This window comes from Carassius carassius, chromosome 34 (genome assembly GCF_963082965.1).
Source record: "Carassius carassius chromosome 34, fCarCar2.1, whole genome shotgun sequence".
NCBI classification, from domain to species: Eukaryota; Metazoa; Chordata; class Actinopteri; order Cypriniformes; family Cyprinidae; genus Carassius; species Carassius carassius.
This window is the reverse complement of record NC_081788.1, coordinates 21,919,542-21,945,586: the sequence shown is the minus strand read 5'-3', so window position 1 is coordinate 21,945,586 and position 26,045 is coordinate 21,919,542. Positions and strand designations below refer to the sequence as shown.

The following is a 26,045-nucleotide window of genomic DNA, read 5'->3' as shown; positions in this document are numbered from 1 at the left end:
TCTTAAGTTCTTTACTGTTGTTGTATATTGTATGCATGAAGCAGATTGGACTCTTGTTGACATTTGAAGCGCATTAATATTAAATGCCAAAAAGCAGTCAGCTTGCCGCAATGTATCAAAACCGATACTGCCTCGAAGCTTGACTCCTTCCTGCTATTTGCATTTTAAAACAACTTAACATAGAATAAATTTGTATTCTAAAAGCCCTGGTTTTGATTAGGGTATTGCAGAATGCTGAATTTCTTTTTCTTGTTTATGTCAATAATATGTAGATATGTATATGTATAGATTGTTGTACTTCTGTAAGTCTTACAACATCCATAGCTTATTTTTACCTTTGTTTTGTTTACTGCAGTAAGACGTCAAAAAGATGCATGCTGATGGTAGTCGTTTCAAAAAATACCACCAAATTTTTTTGAGAGAGAAATGGAAAATTGTAGAAATGGAAATAATTTTTGGACCCTCCCATTTAAACCCATTTGTTCACCTCTGTGCTCAGTAGACTGAAGAGTTTCATTGTTCAGCGTGATTCTTACACCTGGTACTTAACAGCTGCTATTAGTAATGTGAAGAGTCTATTTTCTATTGAATGCACTGCTGTTGCAATTATAAGTTGAGTTGAAATTCTAGTGCATCTACATAGTTAATACGTAGAGAAGTACTTGTTGTTAGTAGCATGTTTGGAGCTGCGAATACAGATGCTGATTGAAATGGATCCATAGATGCCACAGGGATAAGAAAGCACTACAAAGAGTTTATCTCTTGTTCAAAATGTTTTCAGTATCTGTACATTCAGCAGAGAACTTTATCATGCTCAACACACGACAAATGTAGTACTTGGTGCTCATTTAAAAGGTTTTATTTTCATACTTTCTCGTGTCTCTGCTCCTAATATTGTTTTAGTACTTTTTATAAATGATACAGTGAATCTCAGCTTTGCTGAAGAATTTACGAGTTGAAGTACAATGAGACTAATTGTACCCCGTACATATTTGCATATCCTTTCATTTTAAAGACGAACTAAAATAACAGAATGTACAAGTTGTTTTGACTTATAGAAGTAAACATTTTACAACTTAAAAATATGGAGAAAAGTTTGGTAAATTGTCCTCTGTGGATTCGAGTGTGTGTTTTTTAATATATATAATTTAGAAATGTAAAATATTTATAACATTTAAGGTTTTCATATTCAACCATGGAGGGGAGGACACAGTGGTAAAAATCTGTGAATAAAACCAACAATTCCTATAAATGTATGTCCATATATACAGACAATCATTACATTTAATTACAGAATTACTCGGATATCTATATTGTTTATAAAATATGTACATATAATTGTATTGCTTTTTGTTTGGTTTTTCATTATTTTGTATTTTTGTTGTACTTTATTACTTGGTGTTAAAAGCTCCAGTAATAAAATCTCTGGAAACAAATGAGTGCTTATTTGAAAATAAATTGACATCCCTCTCCAGTATTTTAAGTTAAAAAAGAACACAAGCTTTCAAAATTTATTTTAATCATTCAAATCCACAATACTCATAGTGATCCATTTTGTTCAGACCTGTAGAATATGCTGGCACTCTGATCAGTGCTTTTCTCTGAACCCAGAACACGTAATGAAACAGAAGAAGAAAATTAATAAACTGTTCATGATGGTCAGAAGACGGGCTGGTCAGAGTAGCCAGTACATCACAAGAGTAAATGACAGACAGATTGAAGAATAAGAAGGCCAAGAGTTCTGTGTTTTAATGTAAATACAGAGCACCCGAATAATGAAATAACCAATCATAGGCTTAACTATCAAATAATAATCTGTATGTACAATAAAACTGTAATTTAATTAGTTGGTTTGGTTTGCTATATGACATTATAAACTCCTCTTACACTGAGAAAAAAAAGTCATGTATCCGATTTCTGCAAATAGAGTGACTGAATGAACTGGACCACAGTCACTCTGGTCCACCACGCTGAAAGAAAGAAAAGATGCTATTGTCAGTGGTTTGTCCACGTTCATATCCATTTTTATTGTAAACATCACAGCATTTGTCTAAATGTGTTTTTAGCTTCAGAATAGAGTTACACAGTATTTAATTAACAAAATATTATTTCATTTACCTGAATGTAGTCCATTTCATCTAACGCAAGGGTTCTTCTGCGGTATTTCTGAGGGAGATCTCGAACTACATCAGTGCTGTCAGGGGTGCCAGGCAGTCGGATGATGGGTCCCGGTGGTTTGGGTGGAGGAGATATTGATGTTGTAGGTGGAGGTGCAGACGGGGAGATCTGTGGGAGAAAGGCTGCAAGCACATTCAGTGCTTCTTGCACTGGAAATACAGCACATGGAAAATATATTACCAACAAGGTAGTGGGGAGCCAGCTTTAGAGTTTGCTACCATGATTTAAATACCAAACATCCATCTGCCACAATCGTTTAAAAAAAAATTAAATTTACTATGCTTAGCATTTTGGAGAATGCAGAGTGAAACATCTCATGTATTACACAAATTAAAATGATGTGTTTCCCAGGATAATGGATTAAATAAACTCAATGACAAAATTTAGGCACAATATGGCCTTGTTACTGACCATTTGGCCTAGGGATGCCAGTCCGATCTGGAAATTTAATTAAAGGTGCATGAGGTCGCACAACCTGCAAATGAATAAATCTAATGAGAACAGTAAAACAAAACAGTCGTGCATAAGTGACTAGTCTACAGCAGGGTTTCTGGAAGTTTTAACACGGTAAATTTAAGAATTTGCACCTTTATTTAAGACCTTATTAAAAAATGTCTAAAGGTCTTTCCTTCCAAAAGTCTTGTTTTCTGTCAATATGACCAAAATAAAGTGATTTATAATTAAATCAAGAACAAATACCTGCTAGTGGGCTAAAAAAAAAAAAAAGAATAAATAAATAAATTCACACCTCATTGGCAGATATTTGCTCTTGTTTTAATCATACACTCACTTCATTATGCCTGGTTTCACAGAAAAGCAGATTTTATATCTTTATTTTCCATCTCAAGTAAAATGTATGCTGATTTAAGGACATTTGGATATTTCTATCAGAAACCAAGACAAAATACTCTGAGATATTTTTTTTTTTTGCAATGTATGCGTCATTTAATGTATGACTATGAATTGAAGACTCTCTGCTCTGATTGAAGACGTTTTAACGCTTAAAAAATTTAGGAAAGTCTTATTTGTGCTTCATTCAAGAGAAAACTTAGGCATATTCTGAATATTTAGAGATTGCATTTTATTGTACAAAATGCTTAATGTGCTGTTGAGATGACATTGTGGTTTACAGAAGGGAAATAAAGAAATATACAGAAAATAAACTTGGTTTGCCCACAAGGGCATCTGTCAAACCCGTGAAATCAATGAAATCTATTTGAAGTAAACACACTCAAGATCAAAATTACTAAATACTAAGCAGATACGCGATAATCGTTTCAACAATGCACCCGTATGAACGAGATGTAACAGCAAAACACTAAGTGTACAAGCTGAAGCGAGTGTTTAAGGTGTTTACCTGCACGACCCGACCGGCAGCTGCCATCTTGCCACTCACTTTGCTTCCCATGACGGCATCCGATTACTGCTTCCGGTTCAAACCCGCGCAGACAAAACCACAAAAAATACATTAGCAACCTGAAGAGGGCGCGATTGTATTGTAATTTGAAAGTCTGAGTCGTTTCTACAAACCACTGAAAATCAGACTCGACCTAAAAAAAAACGTTTTGATCGCTCAAGGACTATTATAAAGGACAATCAACGTGTACGTGTCTAGAATTAACTACAACCGTTATGTTTACTGATGGAATGAACTTGAAACAGGCTGTCAGTTCATGCACACATACATCGTAATGAGCTTTTATATCACACGACATCAATGATACATTACTGCAGCACAACGCAAAAATAATTTATTATAGAATTGTTCATCCTGCTAACATTCATCACAGGTGGTTTTGCCTTTAAAATAACGCTACATTTAAAATCTATAGAGCCACGCTTCCTAGTAAATAATAAACATACATTCTTACCGACAAGAAGCTGTCTAGTATTTAATTATAACCTTATTTTCCCATGTTGAACGCTGTGCTGACAGTGACCTTTCTGCTCATGCCATCAATAGTACATGCCATTGCCGTAGTTTTGATGCAGGTGGGCGGGGTTTCGAGGTTCACTCTGGTCACATGACTGTCATGTGACGTCAAGACTTCCTGGCGGCAGTTTGAAGCAGTCGATGGTTTTTGAAGTCGCGCTGCTTAGAATCGTGCAATTAAAAAAGGAATATTAGTAACGTTACACAAAAGCCGCTGCAGAAAGAACCAGAAGCGACGGTAAGTGAAACAAGTTGTTTACATACGCTCACTTGGTGAGTGCAGTTTTTTTTATTTTATATCCTTACCCGGTCATTATAAACAACTGGAAAGTCACTGGAATTCATTGGTTATGAGGTGCGAGAACTTTGGACCCAATCAAAGCTCATTTGACACCTATTTTTGTTATATCAATCATGTTGTATCAATTATCTATTTTTTTTCATAAATATAAAATAAATCTATATACGTTTTATATCTGAGGTCTCTGAAACCTCGAAATTTGAATAGGATTAATGGTGTTTTTATTTTTGCAGATACAAAATGATGAGTCTCAGTCATCATGATGAGGCCTCTTCAGATGTTGATCCAGTTGAAAGGAACAACAGTCTGCCTGATACAGCATCAGCTTCTGATGAAGTGACACCCACACGTTTATTAAAGTAATTTTCCATTATTTTTTTTTATTTTGTTTGAATGATTTGTTATCATCTTCCACCATTAAAGCACTAATTAGCAGTATATAACTACTATATACTGTTAGATACTATGTATTGCATACTATATATACAATAATAGATGAGTAGAACTATACTTTGTATGTTTCATGTATGTCTTGTTTTTTTCTCTCTTCAAGAATGAAAGAAATAATGGAAAATCAGTGCTTTGAAATGAACGTTAAAGTCAGCATGGGTAAGTTCAAATGTATATGTGAATAAACAACATTTATGAACTAATAATTAACCTAATGCTAATTGTAGTGTTTGTTTTTAAGGAAAACATAAAGAGTCATGTGAAGCTGATGCAGACCTGTAAGCGTGTATTTGAATTTATGAATGTATGTTTATATAGTATATGTTCTAAAATAACCTGACATTCATATTATTAACAATTTGTAGGTCTAAGTATGAAAGTGAAATAGAGCAGGCAAGACTCTCATATTTCAACAAAACACTGGTATTGAACAGGTAAAGATGCTGTGGTATCAAGGTTTTTTCTTTTTTAATCCAGTGTCCATGTATCCAAAAATGACTTTGTTTTTGTGTAGAATGCAGATTTGGAATGCCATCACTGAAAAGATGATTCAGAATGATGCAGATGCTGAGTGAGTGAATCCTAATTTAAATAAATCTGATCTAGGTATTCTGATGTTCAGTTGTCCCAACTTTCATCATACAGGGCACTAAAAGAACTGACCAATCAGAACACTGAGATCTGTGAAAAGACCCTGAAAATTTTAAAGGTGGGACATTCCCTGCTCTGCTATGTTTTAGACAAACCATTGTCATTTTTATGCATAATTCAATTTCATAATTCTTTTTTTGTGGCCATAGAATACTTAATTGCTAATATTTTTTCCAGGAAACACGAGAGCTTCAGGATCAGATCACAGATGTCCAAAAAGAAAGACTTGGTACTTATTGTTTTAATGACACTTGCTGATTTACAACCAGACCCAGATGGAATCCTGCAGACTTTTATAAAGCATTTTCTGCTGTGATTTTTTTTTTTTTTTCATTTGAAAGCTTGTTATATTTTGACAAGATGTAACGATTCTGATGGGTAAATGATCATATAAAACTGTGAAAAGAAAGCTACAATCACATTTTCAGTATGCTTTTTAGTAGAAAGTAATATCTCATTCATGTTTTCCTAGACCTAAAAGGACAAATTAAGAAGAAAATGCAGGAGATAAATGAGTTGAAACAGGTGAAGGAAAACCAAGGAGAAGTCCAACAGAGAGCCAAAGAAAGAGCTGAAGCGGTCCTACAGAAATACCAGAAGGTCACCACCATTTTACAAAATGTGCTTCGGGTATGTGGCTTCACAATGCTTGCTTGTGTACTTCTCATTCTAATTTAATCCATCTTGCCGTTTATTTATTTAGAAACACTGCTTTTTGCATAAACTTTGTCATAAAACCCTTGCTTTCAGGGAATCATACTGGCCAGTAAAGTCAACTGGAGGGATGATCCTAAATTAAGGGACGTTGCAATGGGATTAGAAAACATTCCCAACTAAAGACCTGTTTGAACACAGTTATCCAATGTATGTAATTTACCTGTAAATGTGCTCACTGTTACCATGTTCAGAGTTATGCATATTTAAGCTTTTTATAACGGCTCATTTGAAAATGTTTTAAAAGCATTCTGAATGTGAGATAAATGTTATTATATTAATTCCACTTACCAAATGAATTTTCTTTCTTTTTTTTAAGTTCTGACTGATCCTTCAATAAGGGTCGATGTATTACTACATTCATCACCAGCTGTACTTCTTTAATGCCATGCATTTAGGTTAAATGGGTTTTGTTGACATGGTAACTAGACAACAACTAAACAAAACAGCCTTTTACAAAGTATTTTATATTCAAGCCAGTTTTATTTTCCAGTTTAAGTGAAAAGTTTTAATACAGACATAATAAAAATACAGACATTATTTAATAAAGTTCAAGCAGTAGAAAGGATAAATTGCATCATATTTTCACCACCTGTCCTGCAATACAAGGGCTTGCTCTCTTCCCCTCCACCAGCACAGGGTTTGGCTGAATGAGTAACCTTCCATAAGTCCCACCAACCTGTCCTTTAGTGAGACGGCCAGGATTGACACACACACAGCCAATCACATCCTGAGAAATAATGGAAAATTAGTTTTCCAGTCAGAATTGACATAACCTTTTATTTGACAAGGTATATGAATAAACGCATCTGAAAATGTGAATGATTTACCTTGATGAAATAGCGAAGTTCAGAAGGAACGATAAGAATATCAGGTGTGAGTTTCATTTGGCCAAATTGTTGAAACTTATCATAATCCATGTTAACTTCCTCCGCAGGAGGATAGAGAGGATAATAGCTAAAAGAACAATGAAATGTAGTCTCAGGAGCAGCAGAAAAGAGCACAGACAAACAACATTTTACTACTAATCAAACCTGAGGTAATTTCATTTTAATGATGAGGACTGAATATGTTCTACAAACCTCCTCTGGGTCAACATGTGTTTCATGATCCGTGAGAAACGTTCTGTGCCCGTGCCACTGCAAAAACCATAATTATACCATAAATCAGTGCTTGTGCTCACTCGTTCCTAAGAAGTTATTCTTTTTAAATTCACTGAATGTTAATGAAATAATGTAGGTTCACATGTTAGTTGTAGGTTGTTTTCATGCAAGAATTACTAGTTGTTCAGTGTTATTACCTGTTGATCTCTTCAGCTCCCATATGAAACAAAATGTCTGTAGAGGTCAGGCCAAATGCCACATTACTAATGAGGAGTGTGCAGGGGTCAGGAGCTAAGGTCACTCGCTAGGGGAGGAAAATGTATATTGGACAACAAGAGTAGAAATAGAAACAGTTTAATTACTCAGTTAAAACATTAAGACTTATTAAATAAAGCCATGTCTTTTTAATTAAGTTTGCCCTGAATCCTAAAAATGATAAAATATTCATCACCAGCACTTCAAAATAAAGAGGACAGCCAGTTACATTCAAAGCATCTCACCGCTGAATCATCTTTGCTGAGGTTGCTCAGGTTGAAGGGTGGCTGAGGATAAATGTAATGATGATGGACATCCCTCAGAGATGGCACAAACACCAACCTGCATCCCGACCTATAATAAAAGAATGTGTGCAATGAAACACACAGTTGTACACTACGAGCACTTTCAATAAAAATGTGATGAAAAAAATAAAAATACAAACCCTTTGGTTCCTTCCACTATGCTATCCAGACATCTCTTGAAGATGGTTTCAAATGTTTCTGTTACCTGGTTTTTCTGTTAAAAAGGTTAACCATCAAGTGGTTAAATTTGTGGCCTTTATGAAAATTTTTAATATAGGAATTTCAAATACATACAAAATCTGGATTACCTCAATCTGCTCATGTTTGGAATCAACAAAAGGCCCAAGCTGTAAGAGAAATACAGTTTCCACAGATTTCCACTGTCAAGATTCCAATGATTTAAATACATTTATATAAAACTTCCATAAAAGCAGTCACACTGTTACATGAATTTGGTTGTCACAATTGTAGACTGTTGAACTAAAACACAACAGAAATGTGTCTAAAGCTGTACCCACCAGAATGCACACATCAGGCCGATCTTTATTGATGATAGTAATGAGGTCAATCAGAGGGTCATAGGTCAGACTTTCAGAGGGGGTGTACGGTCCACAAGCCATCATAACCATCACAGGCTCAGACACTGAAAAAGTGTGTTTTGAAGGGTATACTATGAGCATTGATCTCATCAGCGATGTTCATGATACATTTTTACTCATCTAACCTTCATCCATTTCTTGTTTCACTTCAGGAGGACAGTGAAAAGGCAGGGGAATACCCTGGTGGAGAAAAAATAAATAAATCACAGAATAAATACCATAACTCATTATTTAACAAATTCTAACTTAATCCAAACAGCTTTAAACTGTTAAGAGTCATATGCAAGGGATACCTCGTATACTTTGGTAGCAACAAACTTCTCCCCAGAGGTGTTCATACCTTCCATGACAACAACCTACAAAAGAGAGCAAGAGAATGTTGCTAACATAGATAATATATGCCAAACACATTGCATGATTAGAGATGTGGGGAGGGGGGGGGGGGTACATTTTCCAATATATGTTTTTTCTCAAATGAAAAATATTCAGAATTTTAAGATAATTATTAATACTTCTGGTTCATGCAATTATATGCAATATAATATCACTTAGTAATAAGATGAAAAAAAAAAGCATCACCTGTCCAGGAAAAAGCGAGAACTCTTTGAGCTCAGACAGATCCACAGGCACCTGTCTGCCCCCCTGTTCCTGTCCAGCCTCCAGCAGCACAGATTGGGCGTTGAGCTTCCCGTTACTGTCACAACACACTTGGCCCAGCACTGTGATGCTATCCTGCAACAAAGAAAGAAAATAAGATTACAGTTAGTTAAAATGGATACAAACACACACTGCAGAATTAACTTTTGCAGATAAATATTTTCTTTTTTATCACTTCTAGAATTGAATTCTTTAGCCTCATTTACTTATTGAGTCATGATGATGTCTTTGCTTGTACCTGAACAGGTAATGAAACTGCAGAGAATTCCTCGATGTTAAAATGACTCTGGAGTTCTTCTCCGAGTTCCTCAATCTTTTCAGTCAGAACTATAGATAAGATAGAGAACATCTAGAAATATCTAAAAAGACAATCTGTATGTTTCATGCAACACAAACACAAATCTACATCCTGCTATGCAGGTAGAACGGTTTTAAGTAATTGTGGAAGAATCCACATCCAACATGATGCACGTTTGGAAAAGAACAACGATTTGTACGAAGGGTTGAGTCGATGAGAAGAAAACGGCCTCACCGTCCCGCACGTCTCTCAGTCTCTGGAACATGTATTTGTAGCTGCTGATGAGTGAATTCTCTCCTCCTTCCAGCATCTCAACCCTCACAGAGCTATGTCCTTTACCCGTCCAGCGCGGACCCTGCACCACCCCAAATGACGAAACCACCTCTCCTCGCCCACCACGCATGCCATATTTTTGAGAAGGAGTTGCACTACACAAACACACAACACAACTTTATATTTACAGATTAAACTTATTATATCATCTGGAAGTTAAAAGACATCAGATTCCTGTTACCATTCTAATTATTCCACAATGTCTTTAATGTCGATCAAGTTATGGTTGTGTCCGTGATTTTGTTATTTGTTCTGTAGCCTCATAAAGGTCTCACATATTAAAATCTGAATAAATGTTTGGTGATTTTACTACCTTGGTGAAAAGCTTGCAGGTGACAGCAACAGACTGGGACTGGTGAGTCGGGCTACACCTCTCTTGGACTGAGGATGTTCTGGGGTGGTCAGCGCTCGCTTCTGAGAGCCCTACAGTCACAAAGAGATTGGAATACATTTACATTGGTGCTTTTCTCCAGTCCGGTTTCAAAGAAAGCAAATGTCAATAAACTGGAAATTACAGCAGTTGAGCAGACCAAACAAACAATTTGGGTTTACTTTTAAGAGCTGAGCTATACATGATTTCCTCATTTTGGAATCAGTAATGCATTATTATCCGTCTATCTACATTTCCATCAAGTGTCGCCTACTAATCAGTCACCAATTTCTCTTACTTTGGCAGGTGTTGAATAGGAATCCAGAATGCTCTCCTCTTCCTCTTCTGCACGGATTCTTTGAGACTCTATTAAGAAAACTACTTTGAGCATTTAGTGAAAAAAAGAAAAAATAATTACATCACATCAAATTAAACCCAGCGATGGTTTGAGTGATAAGGATACAGTTCCTGGATAGAATTGATGTCTCTTGTCTTGTTAAATTGGCTTCCCTTTGATGAGCCTTTAGGCTTTTTCTTCTTGTTCAGTATCTGTAAGGAGCACATAAGCAGTATACAAATCAAGAAGTCAAGCATAGGGGGTCTTATTTATTAAGGCATCTCAGGATATCTCAGAATATTTGTGTTGCAGTTATGTTTTGCACACTTGTACTTACTTCATGTTCAAACTGGTCCAGGTTATCAAGAGTGAGCAGCAGCTGGCCTTTACCAGAGCTGAAAGCAAACCATTCAAATACGATCTCATCCCCTTTCAGCCTGTGACACAAACACTGCTCCAACACTACAAGAGACAATTATTACTGTATATATCCCCATCATAAGAGTGTAATTATATATATATATATATATATATATATATATATAGTGAATATATCAATTATATTAACAAAAATTAAAACGACAAACAAGAAACTTGACATTTAACGTTACTTTTATCCACAGTGTCATCGTTGAAGGCTATGTTGAAAGTGTCGAGTTCAGATTTGATGTCCTCTGCAGTGACTGATGCCATTGTTGTTGTGTCCTGTGATGTTCAAAAATTCAGAATTTGTAACATTAGAACAGAATAAAGAAGATGCATAGATGTTCCGAGTAACGATTCCATCAATCACAATGTTAAGTGCCCCGCTGAATAAAACACTGAACTGGCGCTAAACACCATAACTTAAGAACCTATTTTGCTTTCTAAATACAATTATATTCAGCGGAATATAAAGCTCAAAATAAGAAAGTTATCTTCAGCAGACATTATTATCACGTGAAATCTTACCTTCTATATTAATATAAAAATTCAGCTGTCATATTCCTCAACAGTAAGTGCATCACGTTCAGATTGCCGCGAAAATGTCCCAGCAACAAGAGCTCTAAAAAGGTCACTTCCGGTTCCTCCACGCGACCTCCACAACGAAAGAGGGAGCTTGAGGCGGTGCACGGAACGGAACCTAAGTTGCTGCACGTGTTTATGATAGCGTGAACGTACTCACACATTTGTACTGTAATTTCACAGTTTGGAATCTCAAACATTACTTATCAAAATGCCGAAGGTTAAAGCTGAGAAAAAATCTCGACAACACCAGGAGGTGAAGAGTCAAGGTAACGTCAGCGTACGTTCGTGTTCTGTACTGCATACTGACGTAACGTTCTTGTCTAATAAAATGAAGCTTGTTTTTTTGGACCATAAAGAATGTTTGCATTGTGATATATATTTTTCATGACATTTAAGCACATTTTCATGCGAAGTGACATCAATATAATGCATCATATAGATACGTTTTAAATTTGATTCGCGCTTTCTCTCAAGTTTAAAGTTTATTTGGTTAATTGTCATGCCAATAATGTCACATGCCAAATTTGTTTTTTTTTTTCTTTTTTTTCTTTGTGGGCTATTATTGGACACGTATGTTTAAAGTTTGTTAGATATCCGCCGCTCATAAACAAAGCATTCATTTGTTTCAGGTATTATGTTCAATACTGGTATTGGTCAGCATATTTTAAAAAATCCTTTGGTTGTCAACGGCATCATAGAGAAGGTCAGTATGTGACTTTTCTGTCAAATTTTTTCCTTTTATATTTCTGCCAATTCATATTTCTTCTAAAGAAAGTGTCAGCTCTCTGAATGTGTCCCCACATTGTAACAGCACAAAATAATCAGTGTGTTAATTTAATACAAAAACATCTTTGCAGGCAGCATTACGACCAACAGATGTGGTTCTGGAAGTCGGTCCGGGAACTGGTAACATGACTGTCAAACTCCTGGAGAAAGCCAAGAAAGTAAATATGTTTCATTAAATGTTTAAACTCTGGATTTAAACTAGTGATTAATTTATTTATTTTTATTATTATTTCCCCCCAAATCATAATTACTTCATTTTACATTAATTCAAAGGTAGTTGCATGTGAGTTGGACACCAGGCTTGTCGCTGAGCTTCAAAAAAGAGTTCAGTGCACGTAAGTGTTTTTCGTACACATTCACTGCCACTGTTGTCAAGACCTCAGCACCTGTTTGATTGAAAAAATCTGTTTTCAATGCAGTCCAATGCAAAACAAGCTACAGATCCTCATAGGGGACGTTCTAAAGACAGACCTCCCCTTTTTTGATGTCTGCGTGGCTAACTTGCCTTATCAGGTATTGGTTTACCGATTTGTTTCTCCTTGATCGCTGTAGATCTGTCTTCAGAGTGGCTGGTAACATTTTACAATAAGGTCCTATTAGTTAATTTTAAGTAATACGTTAACGTTCAGATTTGTTCCAGTATTTATTCATTTTTTTAAACGTTATTGGAAAAAAAACTGCTGTTAATTTGTAGTTCCTATTAGCTCAAATCGATAATATTAACAGATTTGATTTTAATAATGTGTCGTATTTTTAAATGTTGAAATTAACCATAACTGAGACTAATTTAAAGCTTTAGAAGTATCTGTCATGTTAATTTAGTTAACAAATGAAACCTTACTGTAAAGTGATTTTTTTTTTTTTTTTTTCTAGATATCATCACCTTTTGTGTTCAAGCTGTTACTTCACAGACCGTTTTTTAGGTAAGAAATTGAAAAAGCCTGTTTTTTTTTTTTTTTTTTTAGGCTGGTTCAGTAAATGTGAGTGTAGAATAGAGTAAACAAACTAGTCGAAAATATGATCCACTCTTTAAACTGAAAAATGGGACTTAAATTCCTACCTGCTTCTATCTTATTGGTTATTATGATTTCTTCCATTCACATTTGTACAAGTGGCTAATTTTCTCCCAATTATACCATCTACGACTTTACAAAACCAGTTAAAACCCACTACATTACAATGGAAAATAATAATGAAAAATAAAAAAATCTGTCTGTAGGTGTGCTGTGCTGATGTTTCAGAGGGAATTTGCCATGCGGTTGGTAGCGAAACCAGGGGACAAGCTATACTGCAGATTGTCCATCAACACGCAGCTCCTAGCCCGTGTGGACCACCTCATGAAGGCTGGTGCCTGTTCCGATTCATTTAATGTATTCTCATTATTATTCATATGTGAAATCATATACTAAAATTTTATGATTATGAAGGTGGGAAAGAACAATTTCAGACCACCTCCAAAAGTAGAGTCCAGCGTGGTGAGGATAGAGCCCAAAAATCCTCCACCACCTATAAACTTCCAGGTAAGTGTCCTTAATTTAAGTGTGTATACTGACTGAGCAGTTATTGGAAATAATATAGTCTTGTTTTTCCACATATATAGGAATGGGATGGTCTTGTCAGAATTGCTTTTGTCCGAAAGAACAAAACACTCAGTGCTGCCTTCAAGTAAGATATCAGTAAATGGTGTTTTTGTTGAGCAATCAATAGTAATAAATTCAAGCAGCTGGCCAGTCGTGATATTGAATTGACATTTTCGTTGTTGTTTTTTTTTTCTTCAATGAAGGTCTGCTGCAGTCGAACAGTTATTGGAGAAGAACTACAGAATCCATTGCTCAGTGCACAACATAGTGAGTCTGCTTCACTTTTTAAATATACTCGACTTGAGACACCATTATATTTTTGGCTTTTACAGGTCTTAAAAAGTCTTAATTCACCCTTCCAAAAAAAAATAAGTCTTTAAAAAAAGGTCTTGAATCAGTCCTAAATTCATATTCATGGCATTAGATGTTGCATACATTGCATTAATATCTTTGTTAGTATTTTGTCTTGTTTTACATTTCAAATATCTAAACAACCTTAAAGATAAATTTAATTAAGATGCAAAATGAAGATACCTGATGCCTGTTTTCTGAGAATTTGAGAAAATGAAGTGAGTTTGAGTAAAACAACCAAAAATGTCACCTTTATCCCCTTTGAATTTAACTGTTTTTTTCTCAGCTCACTGGCAGTTTCTCACAAAGCAAGACTTGTCTTGTATGTCATTTTGCTTCTCAAGTAAATGTATCTTGATTTAAGATTTGGATATTTGCACTGAAAACAAGAAAATACTGAGGACGGAAATCCTTTTTGCTCTGTGTGCTATGAAGGTACAGTAAAAGTTATTTACAAATTCTAGTTAAAGTATATTTTTTTGTAAGAAATAGATTTAGGGAACATCGACACACTGTGTTTCATTTAAATTTATTCCTTAAATTTTCTTTAAGTGGTCTTAAAAATGGTCTTGGAAAAAGTCCTAAATTTACTTTCATGAATCCTGCAGAGATCCTTCTATTAAAATACATTTCCAAATTGTATTGCAGGAAGTGCAACAAGATTTCAGCATCACTCAGAAAATTGAAAGCATTCTTCAAGAGTCAAATTTCAGCGACAAGAGGGCACGTTCCATGGATATAGATGATTTTATGGTGTAAGTATGACAATTCACTTCATAAAAAATACTTTTTAATGCTTGTTCTTTGGGGGGTGTTTCGTTAAGCATTTTTTCTGTATCCATATTTTACGGTAGGCTTCTTCATGCGTTCAACTCCGCTGGGATACACTTCTCCTAAGATTTAAGAAACGGGAAACAGCTACTAGGCTGACAGGAAGTGATGTAACAATCTTCTCATATTTTGGTTGATGCTAGAATATGAGGTGAATGGGACCCCTAATCACTCAGGCTGGAAATGTTTTGTGCCTTTCCTGAATCAGGGAATATTTACGGACATCATTCAGATGTAAAACTGGTGACTGTTAAGAGGATTGGAAGAGGACATCTTGGGTTTTTATTACTTCTCTCTATGTACATGCTCTGCAGTTGTGAGTACACCAGCCAGTTTACTCTTCGTATAACTGAGGTTGTCACAAAGAATATTAATCTTCACCAATCCCAGCACTGAACACATAGCATACTATCCCACCCACTGTGTACTGCTAAAGTGCCTGAACTGTCAAAGTGAGAAATGCTAACACTTTTCGATAAGGTTTAGTTGGTTAACCTTAAAGTATTTATCAGGTGGCATGTACTAATTGATGGTATTTTTACAGCATTTTGTATCATCTTGTGACATCTTAATGTTAATTTGTAAATATTGAAATAAATTTCATCTAGTTTACAGTGCAATAACTTAAGTTAAACAGTTTGGAATGTTAAACTTGTATTAGTATATATTAAAAATTACTTCAATTAAAAAATGCTGCACTGTTTGTCCATGCTAGCAATTGCTTTAATGTTAAATTGGAACTTATTGTTTAGTGCTACCTAGAAATCTTTTAACATTCAGGTAAATGTATGTAAACTTTGATGTGTAAATATAATGGCTAATTATGTAATAGGTGATTGACCTATTCTCAGATTCATTTAAGGCATGTTTCTTAGTAAGGTTTAGCTGTACAAGGTCAATAAAACCATTGAAAAATATTTTGTTAATTTTGGTGTTTAGAAAATGTAAAATCAATCTGCATACGGATCTTTGGACTTTATAAGAAAGTTGAGAAAATGCTTGTTCTGTTGCTCGCATACCTCGTGTGAGACTTGTCAGTAGTGTGTTTCTATTACGAATAATATTTAACCGTTTCAAAGCCACTCTCTTAAATTGTGATGTCAGTGAAGCAGAGTTTCAGATCCTCCTCCCGTTTTTTATGCAGGATGTTAAAGAACGAAGTCTGAACTTGAGAAAAGGTGCTTTGATGCAACATGCTTTTATACTTTTTTAGCTGCAAGATAATCAACACTTAAGTAAAATCTTGATTCAAAGCTTTTTCAAGTTAGGCTTACCCATAATCTTTAGGGAGGTAAATGCTTTACCTTACCTTTGTGCCATGTTTAATATAAATGCAAATAAATATCTTCAGTAAGGCTCTTTTGTGCACCAAACACACGACGACCATCTCCAGATACTGACCAACATCCTGAGTGTACTTCAAAAAAAAAAAAGACATTTAAGCCAGCCTAAGATTTGGTTTTAGCTGGTCTTGCTGGCTGGTCTGTTGGACAGTTTTAGGATTTTGGCCTCATTTTAGCTGGTCTGACCCATTTAATCCAGTCTTTTTCTTTCTTTTTTTTCTTTCAATAAAGTACATTCTCTGTACTTTAATAAAATGCTAAATAATGGTGGTTTTTCACATGACATCAGATTAAATGAGTTGAAAATCGTTTTAGTGGTGGTTGTTAGAATAAATGATAGGATTATTACTATGGCAGTTTCATGTTTTGACTTTACGAACTTTTTGTTGTAGTCACATTATTTGACCTCTAGATGGCTCTCAAGTACCGTTACAGATATTTATGTATAGCATTACGTACATGAAGGCTAATAGCGACTGACTTTCTTGTAGTACATGGCTAAGAAAGCAAAACGTGTGAATGAGTCATGTTTTAAAAAATAAATAAAATGGAAACAGATCTGTCAACATATGGTATAATTAGGTGTTTGCTGTTTAACTTAAAATCAAGTTGGCAAATTCTGCATGTTTTCCTCCTCAACCTGGCTCCTTTTACTCCTACCAACACCAAAATGTCACTGCTTGTCTCAATATTGATAGATCTAGCTTTATTGATTGATAGCAGGCAGGCAGGGACTCGTATATGCTGGGGTGAAGTGTCTTGCTCTATGGAGAAGTGGAAGGAATTGACAGTGGCCTCTGCTGTCAATCAATGCAAGAGTTTGTGTCGACTGCATGGCAGAGATGGACAGATAGAAAGAACTGTACTTTATTAATCTGGATTTATCTTCCAAAAATGTATGGTCTGTAGGTTTCTTTTTCTCTTATGCTATCCAGACTGCATTTATTTGATCAAAAATATAATAAAGACACAAAGTGATATTGTGAAATATTACAATTTAAAATAACTATTTTTATTTTAATATATTTTAAAATGTAGCCTTCAGTGTCACATGATCCCACATAAATCATTCTAAATATGCTGATTTGCTGCTTTAACAAATCTTTCTTATTATCAATGTTGAAAATAGTTGTGCTGATTAATAGATAGAATATTAGTTATTTTTGTGGAAAACATTTAATTTTTTTGGTCAGGATTTTTTGATGAATAGAAAGTTCAAAAGAATAGAGTTTATTTGAAAGTATGAAAGTATATTTTTTTAACAAAAGAAAAAAAAATCTTACTGACCCCAAACTTCTGAACTGTAGTGCATATGATGTAGGCTATCCATCCCTCTTGTTTATTATTTATTTTTATCAAAGGTGCATTGAGAGATGCGGATAAATTTGCAGTTTTATGAAGGTTGATATACTCCCCACATTGACTCTGAACACTTAAAGTGATGCATAATACATGAAATTATGAGTGCACATAGTCATGTTTGACATTTCTAGAGCTAAATGTCACCTGAACAGGTGTATCTTCTATTGCAGGACATCCTGCAGTGCAACTAAGATTTTTTTTTTTTTGCATTGCACCTGCTCATTTAAACAGATTCCTCTCTAACACATTACTTTATTTAATGGAAGATGTCACTGAATTGTCTGAGAAATCTTTGCGGCCTTACAGCAAAATGCTTTCAGCAAGTATTACAAACTTTCCGGCTGAATTGCAGTTATCCTTGCACAGACTTTCCATTTTTCACTTGGCTCCTGAAGTCATGATGAAAATAATTAATTGGGCTTTTGGTGTAAATCCCACTCATGCTATCCAGAAACTGTCCTAGTTTTCCTGTATACGCAGGTTCTTGCCAGTCGCCGAGCCTGAGGCCTGCTGATAGGATCGAGATTAGAAATTCAAATATCTTTCTTCTTTGATGTAAAACAAGAGAGCTTTTGATCCTGGCACCCGGAGGACATGCCAACCCAGTCTACACATTGATCCTGCGAAACTTGTTTGACTTTTAAATGAATTTATTTATCTCTTTCTACTGTATGTTTCTTTTTTCCTATTAAATTGTTCACTTGGGGCAAATGCTTCGATTCTCTTGATCACTGTCTGTGATACAGAATAAAGTAGAACTCTGAGCGACTGGAGGCCATGGGAAATATCTGTTCTGTGGGTCAAGCATCTGTTGTTGCAGAGCTTAATTTGAAGTTTCAGTGTCACTATTGCTTTCTATTGTAGTTGTAGAAATTCTTCTTGCCTTCAGTGACCTCCATGTTGCGTAGTGGCCCTTTCTGATTGGCTGGTTGCAACAGACCGTGGTGGTGTTCCATAAATACTCACTGTAGCATTTAGCTCCTGTCAGGGTTAATGGTGTGGGACGGTCTTAACGACCCCAGACAATGATGCCATGATAAGCTAATCTAAGGGACTCCATCACTGAGAAGGTCACGATCAGGATCTCATCACAGTTTTGAATTAGTTCGCTGACTGGAAGTGATGATTAATTCTATCACAATGGGAACCATTATGGATTTTGCATTTTAGATGTGTCAAAATGTGCTTTTGTAAATTTGTGGTTTGTTATTCATCCATTTAGCCAACATTGAAGGTAGTGTGAGTCAAAAGCACTTCTTTTTTTAAATGCTGACTTTTTAATTATTATTAGGGTACAGAGGACAGGAATTGATGTGGAGAATATTTTTGTATTCTTGAAAAATGTGTAAACGCACTTAAAGCCGTATTGGCTAAAAAAAAGTTTTATTTTATTTATATATATATATATATATATATATATATATATATGCAGTTCAAAACCTGAGTGATGTCCTTTTTTCTGCTGAACACAAAAAAAAGTAGTTTGAAGAATGCTGAGGGGCCAAAAACAGTGACTTTATTGACTCATTGCATAGAAAGAAAACCCCCCACCAATACCTTCTTTTGTGTTAGAATGAAATTAAAGTGAAAGATTTTTAGATAATTTAGCAAAGAATTTTCTTGTTTAAACCAACTTTTTTTTTTTATTTCTTTCTTTTGCTTTAAGTAAATTGATTTGGTGTTGGATGCTTAGGTATTTGTACTGGAAAACATCAAAAATGATGATTAATAAACATTTTGCAGCCACAAACTTTACTGCACTTTTTTCCACTTATTTTAAGTATATTATGTTATCTCATGATCAAGATATAAAAACAAGTCTTAGTGTCATATGCAGCATCACTTCTAAAAGTAAATCTATCTTGTGTAAAGTATTTATTTTTTTATTTTTATTCAAACACAGAAGTCACATAAACCTTGTTAAAATCTCATTAAGAAGTCTTTTTTTGCAGTATATTGAAATACAGAGGTAACTTCTCTTTCTAAATATTTCACTTTTGTAAATATTAAATGCTGTTAGCATTACTCCCTCGTTAATTTAATGTGGTCTCACACTAGACCTTTGAATTAGTGATACCCCAGTGAGAAGTTTATTTCTTAAGAGCATTCACACTGATGATTAAGCTTGCGACTATCGGTCTTCTCTTCATATATTTCCCCTCTCATTCTCTCTCAGACTAACGGATGCTTGAAATGCGTTGAGGTATTCCCTGCGTGCTCAGTTGGACGTGGCACAGGAGCACGGCTGGGCTCTGACCTGGGCCCCCCTGTTGGATATTGATGTCTGCAGATGTTCACATACAGAAATGGCAGCCTCATCCCCTCCTGCTCCTGATAAATCATATAAAGGGAGGGATTCACTCTACATTATTGATGGTCCGTAGGGAGGGATGAGAGAGGGCTTACTAGAGAAAGAGAGAGAGAAAAAAACATGCTGTTCAGCCTTTTCAGCTGCCCAAGGTTAGCCAGACACCAGTTAAGAGATCCTGACAGGTGTGTGTGTGTTAGTGAGAGAAAGATTTTCCCCATGGGGGACGATGATCTGGAGTTTTTGAGAGCCAGCCTTGCTGTGACAGGCCTCTTCACAGCAACCTGTCAGGGCAGCCCCTTTCAAGCAGGTTTGAGGGATGTCATGAGGCTGTGGCATGGCAGTCTTTCGGAGGGGGAGGGAGAGAGAATGGAGATTGAACGGAGAGCTGTATTTCCTGCACTCACACCACTGACTATAACATGCATGAATTTTATGAGGCTGTGAAGCTCAATCAGTTAGCGCACACTCCATGAAAAGAGTGTTTTCACACACATCCTAATGCATTCTGCAACTTTCATTTTCATAATTTAAACCTCAGTGCCCTTTAGGCACAAAAAGAAACTCTGTCTTTGTTCGGAATAGCATACTTCTAACATAACTACTACTTACTTTATTTGGGAAGTAGTGGCCTAGTGGTTAGAGCGTTTGTTGTGGGTTTGAGTCTTGGGTTGGCAATACCACGACTTAGGTACCCTTGAGCAAGGCACTGAACCATGGGTGCTGCAGCATAAATGGCTGCCCACTGCTGTGTGTGTGGGTTCACTGCTGTGTGTGCGCACTTTGGATGGGTTAAATGCAGAGCACGATTTCTGAGTATGGGTCATCACCATACTTGGCTGTATGTCACGTCACGTCACTTCTCTTACTATTTCAGCAATATCTGTTAAAAAGGCCATTATAGCTTTAAGAATAATGAATCTTCTGATCGACTCTCTCGCTCTCTTTTACCGAGACTGATTGACACACAGGCAGCCAGACTGATTGACACACAGGCAGCCAATCAGCATTCGCTGATCAACGTGCAGGCAAATATCCCGCCCACAGCGCTTAGGGTGAAGTTGAGAGTGAGTCCATCGGAGCGCTGATGCAGACGCTAAACTTTGACATTGCATGTCATATATAGCTCCACTCATTTTACGGATTTTGTTCGTCAATGTACACTGAGTGGAATATTGTATCCCTCTATCTATCTATCTATCTATCTATCTATCTATCTATCTATCTATCTATCTATCTATCTATCTATCTATGTACAGTTGTTGCAGCTATTAAATTATGGTAATATTGTATTAACCACCACTGTCATTAAAAATAAATAAATTAAAATGAAAGAATAATTCTAAAGGCTTCTTTTAATGGTTTAAAGGCTGAAATACACCATACAACTCTTAAAACTCGAGCAGATTTCCAAACACTGCGCATCATACTCTAAATAACTGAAAATCACACACGACCAGCTCATTCTGAATGGAAAAACTCACACAGTATATGAAATGTGTAATCTTTAACTTCCCACAATCTGCAGACTTGCTCTGACTTTCATCAACTATATAGCGTTGACTCAGAAAACTTTCAGCAGCATTTTCTGTGACAAGAGTAATGTACTCTAGCCTTAAAAGAGATTCCACTTTGATTTATTAGGATTTTACAGTAGCAACTATAAACGTCTGTAACTACGGCATTTGGTTGGACATTTTTCAAAAATGTTATTTTAAGAGTGATTGCTAATAACTTTACTAAAACAAACCACTCTTTCCTCTGTGTCTATGTTACTTAAACAGTTCCCACTTCCAGTCATTAGAATTCAGCTTTTGAAAATGGCAGTATAACTGGACCTTCCATGCAAGCTCAATTCCTCTCTCCCTCTCTCCCTCTTCACACTGTGGTTTTGAATGAATTAGCTCTCTTTTTGATGGTGAGAAGCTTTGAAAGCTTGTCCTCTAGCCGCCCAGCCGCCCCTGGCTGTGGTTAATTCCTGGTGCAGTGCAGGCCGCCTTTGAACCTCTAGAGGGGGTGGGACAGGCATCTGGGGAGCGGGCGAGTACAGCCTGCGTTCTGCCAGCCGGAACAACACAGCTCGCCCAGATACAAGCTCTAGAACGCTGTCTTCTAGAATGCTGTAGAATGCTACAAGGGTTGAATTCGATTGAGAATCGAATCACAACGCTCTACCACGCTCTACCACTTGAGCTACAGGAACACTAATATATATATATATTAGTGTTCCTGTAGCTCAAGTGGTAGAGGGTTGTGTTAACAAGTGCAAGTTTGGGGGTTTGATTCCCCGGGAACATATGATAGGTAACAATTGATAGCCAGAATGCACTGTAAGTTGCTTTGGATAAAAGCGTCTGCTAAATGTATGTATATATATATACTGTATATATATATATATATATATATATATATACACACACACACACACACACACACATTCTCAGCATAGAAAACTCTAGTACTTTACTCTTAAAACATACAGTGTATCTCATATGATGTTATTCTTCTATCTTGAGGTAAGTGTACTTAAGCAAACACAAATGCAGTAATTTTTCCTCGCCTATGAGCGGCAGGGCCATCTTCTTGATAATTTAAAATCCAGGTGTGAAGGAATGTCAGCTCTCTTCTTGAATAACACCATTAAACCCACTCTGGTAGAGCTGAGTGCCAAGGTCTAGGCTGTTAGATAGCAATTATCTCTCCTGAAGAGCAAGCGGAAGGGAATCTCACTCATTTAATTGACTGTCAGGCTGCTATCTGCGTGTGTGCTTACTGTAATCGGACATGTTCCACGTCCCACAAATTGTGAGTGGTCCAGTTCAAGGTAAATTTCTTGTGCCATTTATATGATAGCACGCTCCTAAAAGTTGACTAAATGAACCTTTAGCAGACAAAAAGAATTCTCTGATGTATAACATAAGCTACATTTATCTGATCAAAAATACAGTAAAACAGTAATATTGTGAAATATAAGATATTCTATTCTATTAAACTAGTTTAAAATATTTTTAAATATAATTACGTTTGATGATTTTTGTTTGCCATTACTCAAGTCTTCATTGTCTCATGATCTTACAGAAATCATCTGATGCTCAGGAAACATTTTGATTATTAATCAAAACATTACACTCAAGAAGCATTATTATCAATATGGACAACAAGCACTGCTGTAAGAATATACAATAGAATAGCATTTATTCTAAATATAAACTTTTGTTACTGTACATTCAAAATTTTCGGAATGATACTGGGCGCATTAAAAATGTAAAATCTGTTTCTTCCATAAAAATGGACCAGAAATATTCTTGACTCATCACTACACTGCACATTTTTGTCCAATCAAATGCTCTCTAGAATGAGAGAGTAAGTAGCAAATCGCAGTTCACTGCTGTTGTGTAATTAATGACTATTGGCTATGAAATGTTACGATCTGTTGATGCATTCCATCCAAAATTCTTGATACCTTCAAAGTCGTTTGAAATATGTAAAAAATATTCTAGTTTGACCCTTTATACTTCTGACACGTCATTCCAAGGTGAGTCTGGGCCGCTGTGGAGTTCAAAGGCAGGCATCCGTCAAGCAGGTGTGTTTGGTTGCTAAGTCTCGTATCAGAGTTTTTCTCTGGAGTTTCAAAGAGTGAAGGTCAAACTCATGCTAAGCCGCCTCGTTAACTCTCCATCACAGTGCATCATTGGTCCGTGAGCGTGTGTGCGTGGGGAGGATGTTGACCTCAGGCTAATTTCCTCTTTCCTCCACTGACTCCAGTTGCTACTTCTGAAGGATGTCTGTTCCACAGGGGTGCCTCATTAAGGTATGTCTCAACCCACGCTCAAGCATGCAAGCAAACACAAAACATGCTGCCACACGCAGACGTCGTTACTGTCTCTATGATCACTGTGTTGCGTCAGAAAAAAAATTGTCAGATGTGATTTGCAGAGAGCTGATTTTGATCTTTCTCACTATTAGGGGGGCTTGACTGATGTTTCTAGTTTTCGAATAAAGCACCATTCTTGTTAAAAACATTGCGGCCTAATATGTGGGATCAACAGATTAGGAAAGTTAAAACAACTGTTATACAACAATTCATTTGCCAGATTTTTTTTTTCTTTACAAGACAGTTAATTGACCATTTTATTTTTAAGCGCCGCCCACCTTGGTTATTGCTACTAACTTAGACAAGCTGTTTTAGACAAGTCTTGATTGTTTGGTTTCAAACTGGTGGTTTGATTTGAAGAATGTCATTTTCAGTAAATTGCATTCAAGTAGGGGAGCCATTAGTTCTCTCTTTACCGGACACGTCCTGGCTGGGATTTCTAAATAGCCTAAAATGTCTGAATTTTGGCTTTGTTTTCATTGAATGCTCTCTCCAGTCCTCATATATTATATTTACACATATTTGCATGACTCTCTGTATTTCCACCTTCTTGCATTCCATGATCAGTTGATTATGTACAATGCCTGAACGCTATTGGCCAGACTACTTTTCAGTCATTACCTTCAGCAAGTATTAAAACAATTAGAAAACAAAGCCAAAACTCATTTTAAGCAATTTAGAAATCCCAGCCAGTACACGTCTGGGAAAAAGAAGACACTCTGTGTTCCTGAAGTAGTACAATAGAAGTTTTTTTTTTGAGAAATTATGCAGTAACATGATTAAAAACTGCAAACATTGCAGATCAGAGCTGGGGAAAAATGCTTATCACAGTAAACTAAAAAAAAAGCTTTATAAAAACTGAAAAAGCTTTATTTAACAGGGATTGCAACTGATAACATGATAGTGTATGCAGAATGAAAAAGTGCCACTCGTATCCACTCTGCATACCGTAAGCCACTATTTTTAGTGACCCAGAGACAGCATTTTTTTTTTCCATAATTTCAGATTTTTTATTTGGAATTTCTGTAAAATTGCATTTGATTCTATCCAAACACACTGATCCTCCATACTGTATATAAGAAAAAACAAAAGCTTTTCTAAGAATACACTACAATTAATTAGATTAGAGAATTGTTTTTAAATTATTCCAGTCATATTGTTCCAGTTATGACACATTCCATTAACACATTTGGTAGACGCTTTTATCCAAAGTGGCTTGCATTGCATCCAATGCATACATTTTGCAATGCATACGAGTTCTTGCTTTCCCTGGGAATGAAACCCATGACCTTGGTGTTGTTAGTGCCATATTCTATCATCTGAGCTACCGATACACACTCCAACTTTTAAAATACGTCAGAAAACCTTAATGCACAAAACGATTGACAGGCATGTATGATTGGCCATCATAAGAGATTTCTCAGATCATCTGTTTTAGTGGTATTAGCATCTAGTGTGAAATTGCTTATGGCACCTTAAAGTATTATGAAGGAAAATCAATATCCAGGTTCAGCATCTAACTTTTATTAATAAAAAAAAATCCATAGTAATAATTTTTAGCTACTTTGGAAGATTTATTTAGTATGGGTGTCATTGACTTGAATTTAAACCAGGAATTCACTATCTCCATTGGGTTTTATAACACTTTTTGTAAAATCTATGAAGAAATTCAATTATGTTTTATTGATCATTAAAACCATCGGGAGGCCCCAGCCTTGAATTTTTAAGCTGGGTGTGAACAGGATCCCCCTCCAAGAACATCAAGGTCACCCCTTCTCATCTTCTTCTTGACCTTTCCTTTCCCCTGATACTTACCTGCAGTCATCCTCAAATGCTGGATTTGAAACTCTGAATTAAAAGACCTTGCTATGATTCTCTAATCTTTTTTGTGAAAACCTTGGTTTTGATAAGAAAAAACTTTATGCATGATTTTCTGAGCTCAACTGTGTTAAAATAAGCTATGGTGTTTCTGCATAATTTGTTCTCTTTTTGAATGAATGGAAAATGTGTTGATGTTAAGTGTCTTGGACTCAACACAATCACATAAGCACTTGCACTGTGCTCAGATGAACTGTTGGGGATGGGCAGGCAGGTTGGGGCAAATACCGGTCTCATTCA

At 35.9% G+C, this 26,045-nt stretch overlaps 4 protein-coding genes across 7 annotated transcripts; 2 read left to right on the top strand and 2 right to left on the bottom strand.

Annotated features, from left to right (window-relative positions):
* Nucleotides 1–1,724: 1,724 nt before the first annotated feature.
* Nucleotides 1,725–3,684, bottom strand: LOC132114742 (alpha-ketoglutarate dehydrogenase component 4-like). The gene is made up of 4 exons (XM_059523037.1): nucleotides 3,536–3,684; nucleotides 2,590–2,653; nucleotides 2,119–2,327; nucleotides 1,725–1,970 (listed from the first exon to the last, which is right to left on the bottom strand). The coding sequence occupies exons 1-4, from the start codon at nucleotides 3,584–3,586 to the stop codon at nucleotides 1,953–1,955; spliced, it is 342 nt and encodes a 113-aa protein (XP_059379020.1). The 5' UTR covers nucleotides 3,587–3,684; the 3' UTR covers nucleotides 1,725–1,952.
* A 501-nt stretch (nucleotides 3,685–4,185) lies between these two features.
* On the top strand, nucleotides 4,186–6,513 carry LOC132114741 (centromere protein H-like). 3 transcript variants are annotated; one of them, XM_059523036.1, is made up of 10 exons: nucleotides 4,186–4,384; nucleotides 4,646–4,771; nucleotides 4,966–5,021; nucleotides 5,104–5,140; nucleotides 5,228–5,296; nucleotides 5,377–5,433; nucleotides 5,508–5,571; nucleotides 5,691–5,742; nucleotides 5,986–6,143; nucleotides 6,264–6,513. In XM_059523036.1, the coding sequence occupies exons 2-10, from the start codon at nucleotides 4,653–4,655 to the stop codon at nucleotides 6,348–6,350; spliced, it is 699 nt and encodes a 232-aa protein (XP_059379019.1). In that variant the 5' UTR covers nucleotides 4,186–4,384; nucleotides 4,646–4,652; the 3' UTR covers nucleotides 6,351–6,513. The 3 variants fall into 3 exon arrangements, with proteins under 3 accessions (XP_059379019.1, XP_059379017.1, XP_059379018.1); XM_059523034.1 differs by having other exon boundaries at nucleotides 4,186–4,466; XM_059523035.1 differs by having other exon boundaries at nucleotides 4,187–4,349.
* A 163-nt stretch (nucleotides 6,514–6,676) lies between these two features.
* Nucleotides 6,677–11,566, bottom strand: LOC132115228 (DNA polymerase alpha subunit B-like). 2 transcript variants are annotated; one of them, XM_059523614.1, is made up of 19 exons: nucleotides 11,436–11,566; nucleotides 11,096–11,189; nucleotides 10,822–10,946; nucleotides 10,611–10,696; nucleotides 10,446–10,503; nucleotides 10,091–10,200; nucleotides 9,679–9,872; nucleotides 9,385–9,473; nucleotides 9,069–9,221; nucleotides 8,783–8,845; nucleotides 8,615–8,669; nucleotides 8,409–8,533; nucleotides 8,199–8,237; nucleotides 8,031–8,104; nucleotides 7,831–7,939; nucleotides 7,528–7,634; nucleotides 7,310–7,366; nucleotides 7,058–7,184; nucleotides 6,677–6,957 (listed from the first exon to the last, which is right to left on the bottom strand). In XM_059523614.1, the coding sequence occupies exons 2-19, from the start codon at nucleotides 11,175–11,177 to the stop codon at nucleotides 6,805–6,807; spliced, it is 1,806 nt and encodes a 601-aa protein (XP_059379597.1). In that variant the 5' UTR covers nucleotides 11,178–11,189; nucleotides 11,436–11,566; the 3' UTR covers nucleotides 6,677–6,804. The 2 variants fall into 2 exon arrangements, with proteins under 2 accessions (XP_059379597.1, XP_059379596.1); XM_059523613.1 differs by lacking the exon at nucleotides 11,436–11,566 and having other exon boundaries at nucleotides 11,096–11,242.
* Nucleotides 11,567–11,609: 43 nt separating this feature from the next.
* Nucleotides 11,610–15,957, top strand: LOC132114739 (probable dimethyladenosine transferase). The gene is made up of 12 exons (XM_059523031.1): nucleotides 11,610–11,758; nucleotides 12,122–12,195; nucleotides 12,350–12,436; nucleotides 12,552–12,613; nucleotides 12,698–12,791; nucleotides 13,152–13,201; nucleotides 13,498–13,621; nucleotides 13,706–13,798; nucleotides 13,879–13,943; nucleotides 14,062–14,125; nucleotides 14,858–14,964; nucleotides 15,064–15,957. Exons 1-12 carry the CDS (start codon nucleotides 11,701–11,703, stop codon nucleotides 15,104–15,106), a joined length of 921 nt encoding a protein of 306 aa, XP_059379014.1. The 5' UTR covers nucleotides 11,610–11,700; the 3' UTR covers nucleotides 15,107–15,957.
* The last annotated feature ends 10,088 nt before the right edge of the window (nucleotides 15,958–26,045 follow it).

Coding starts and splice junctions, on each gene's coding strand:
- LOC132114742 (XM_059523037.1), bottom strand. CDS start 3,586: ATGGGAAGCAAAGTGAGTGGCAAGATGGCAGCTGCCGGTCGGGTCGTG. Junction 2,654..3,535: donor CTGCCGGTCGGGTCGTGCAG/GTAAACACCTTA, acceptor ATTCATTTGCAG/GTTGTGCGACCTCATGCACC. Junction 2,328..2,589: donor TGGCATCCCTAGGCCAAATG/GTCAGTAACAAG, acceptor CTGTATTTCCAG/TGCAAGAAGCACTGAATGTG.
- LOC132114741 (XM_059523034.1), top strand. Junction 5,022..5,103: donor GAACGTTAAAGTCAGCATGG/GTAAGTTCAAAT, acceptor TTTGTTTTTAAG/GAAAACATAAAGAGTCATGT. Junction 5,743..5,985: donor TGTCCAAAAAGAAAGACTTG/GTACTTATTGTT, acceptor ATGTTTTCCTAG/ACCTAAAAGGACAAATTAAG.
- LOC132115228 (XM_059523614.1), bottom strand. CDS start 11,177: ATGGCATCAGTCACTGCAGAGGACATCAAATCTGAACTCGACACTTTC. Junction 9,222..9,384: donor CAGTTTCATTACCTGTTCAG/GTACAAGCAAAG, acceptor TCTTTGTTGCAG/GATAGCATCACAGTGCTGGG. Junction 8,846..9,068: donor TCTCGCTTTTTCCTGGACAG/GTGATGCTTTTT, acceptor TCTCTTTTGTAG/GTTGTTGTCATGGAAGGTAT.
- LOC132114739 (XM_059523031.1), top strand. CDS start 11,701: ATGCCGAAGGTTAAAGCTGAGAAAAAATCTCGACAACACCAGGAGGTG. Junction 12,437..12,551: donor TCCTGGAGAAAGCCAAGAAA/GTAAATATGTTT, acceptor ATTAATTCAAAG/GTAGTTGCATGTGAGTTGGA. Junction 13,622..13,705: donor GTGTGGACCACCTCATGAAG/GCTGGTGCCTGT, acceptor ATGATTATGAAG/GTGGGAAAGAACAATTTCAG.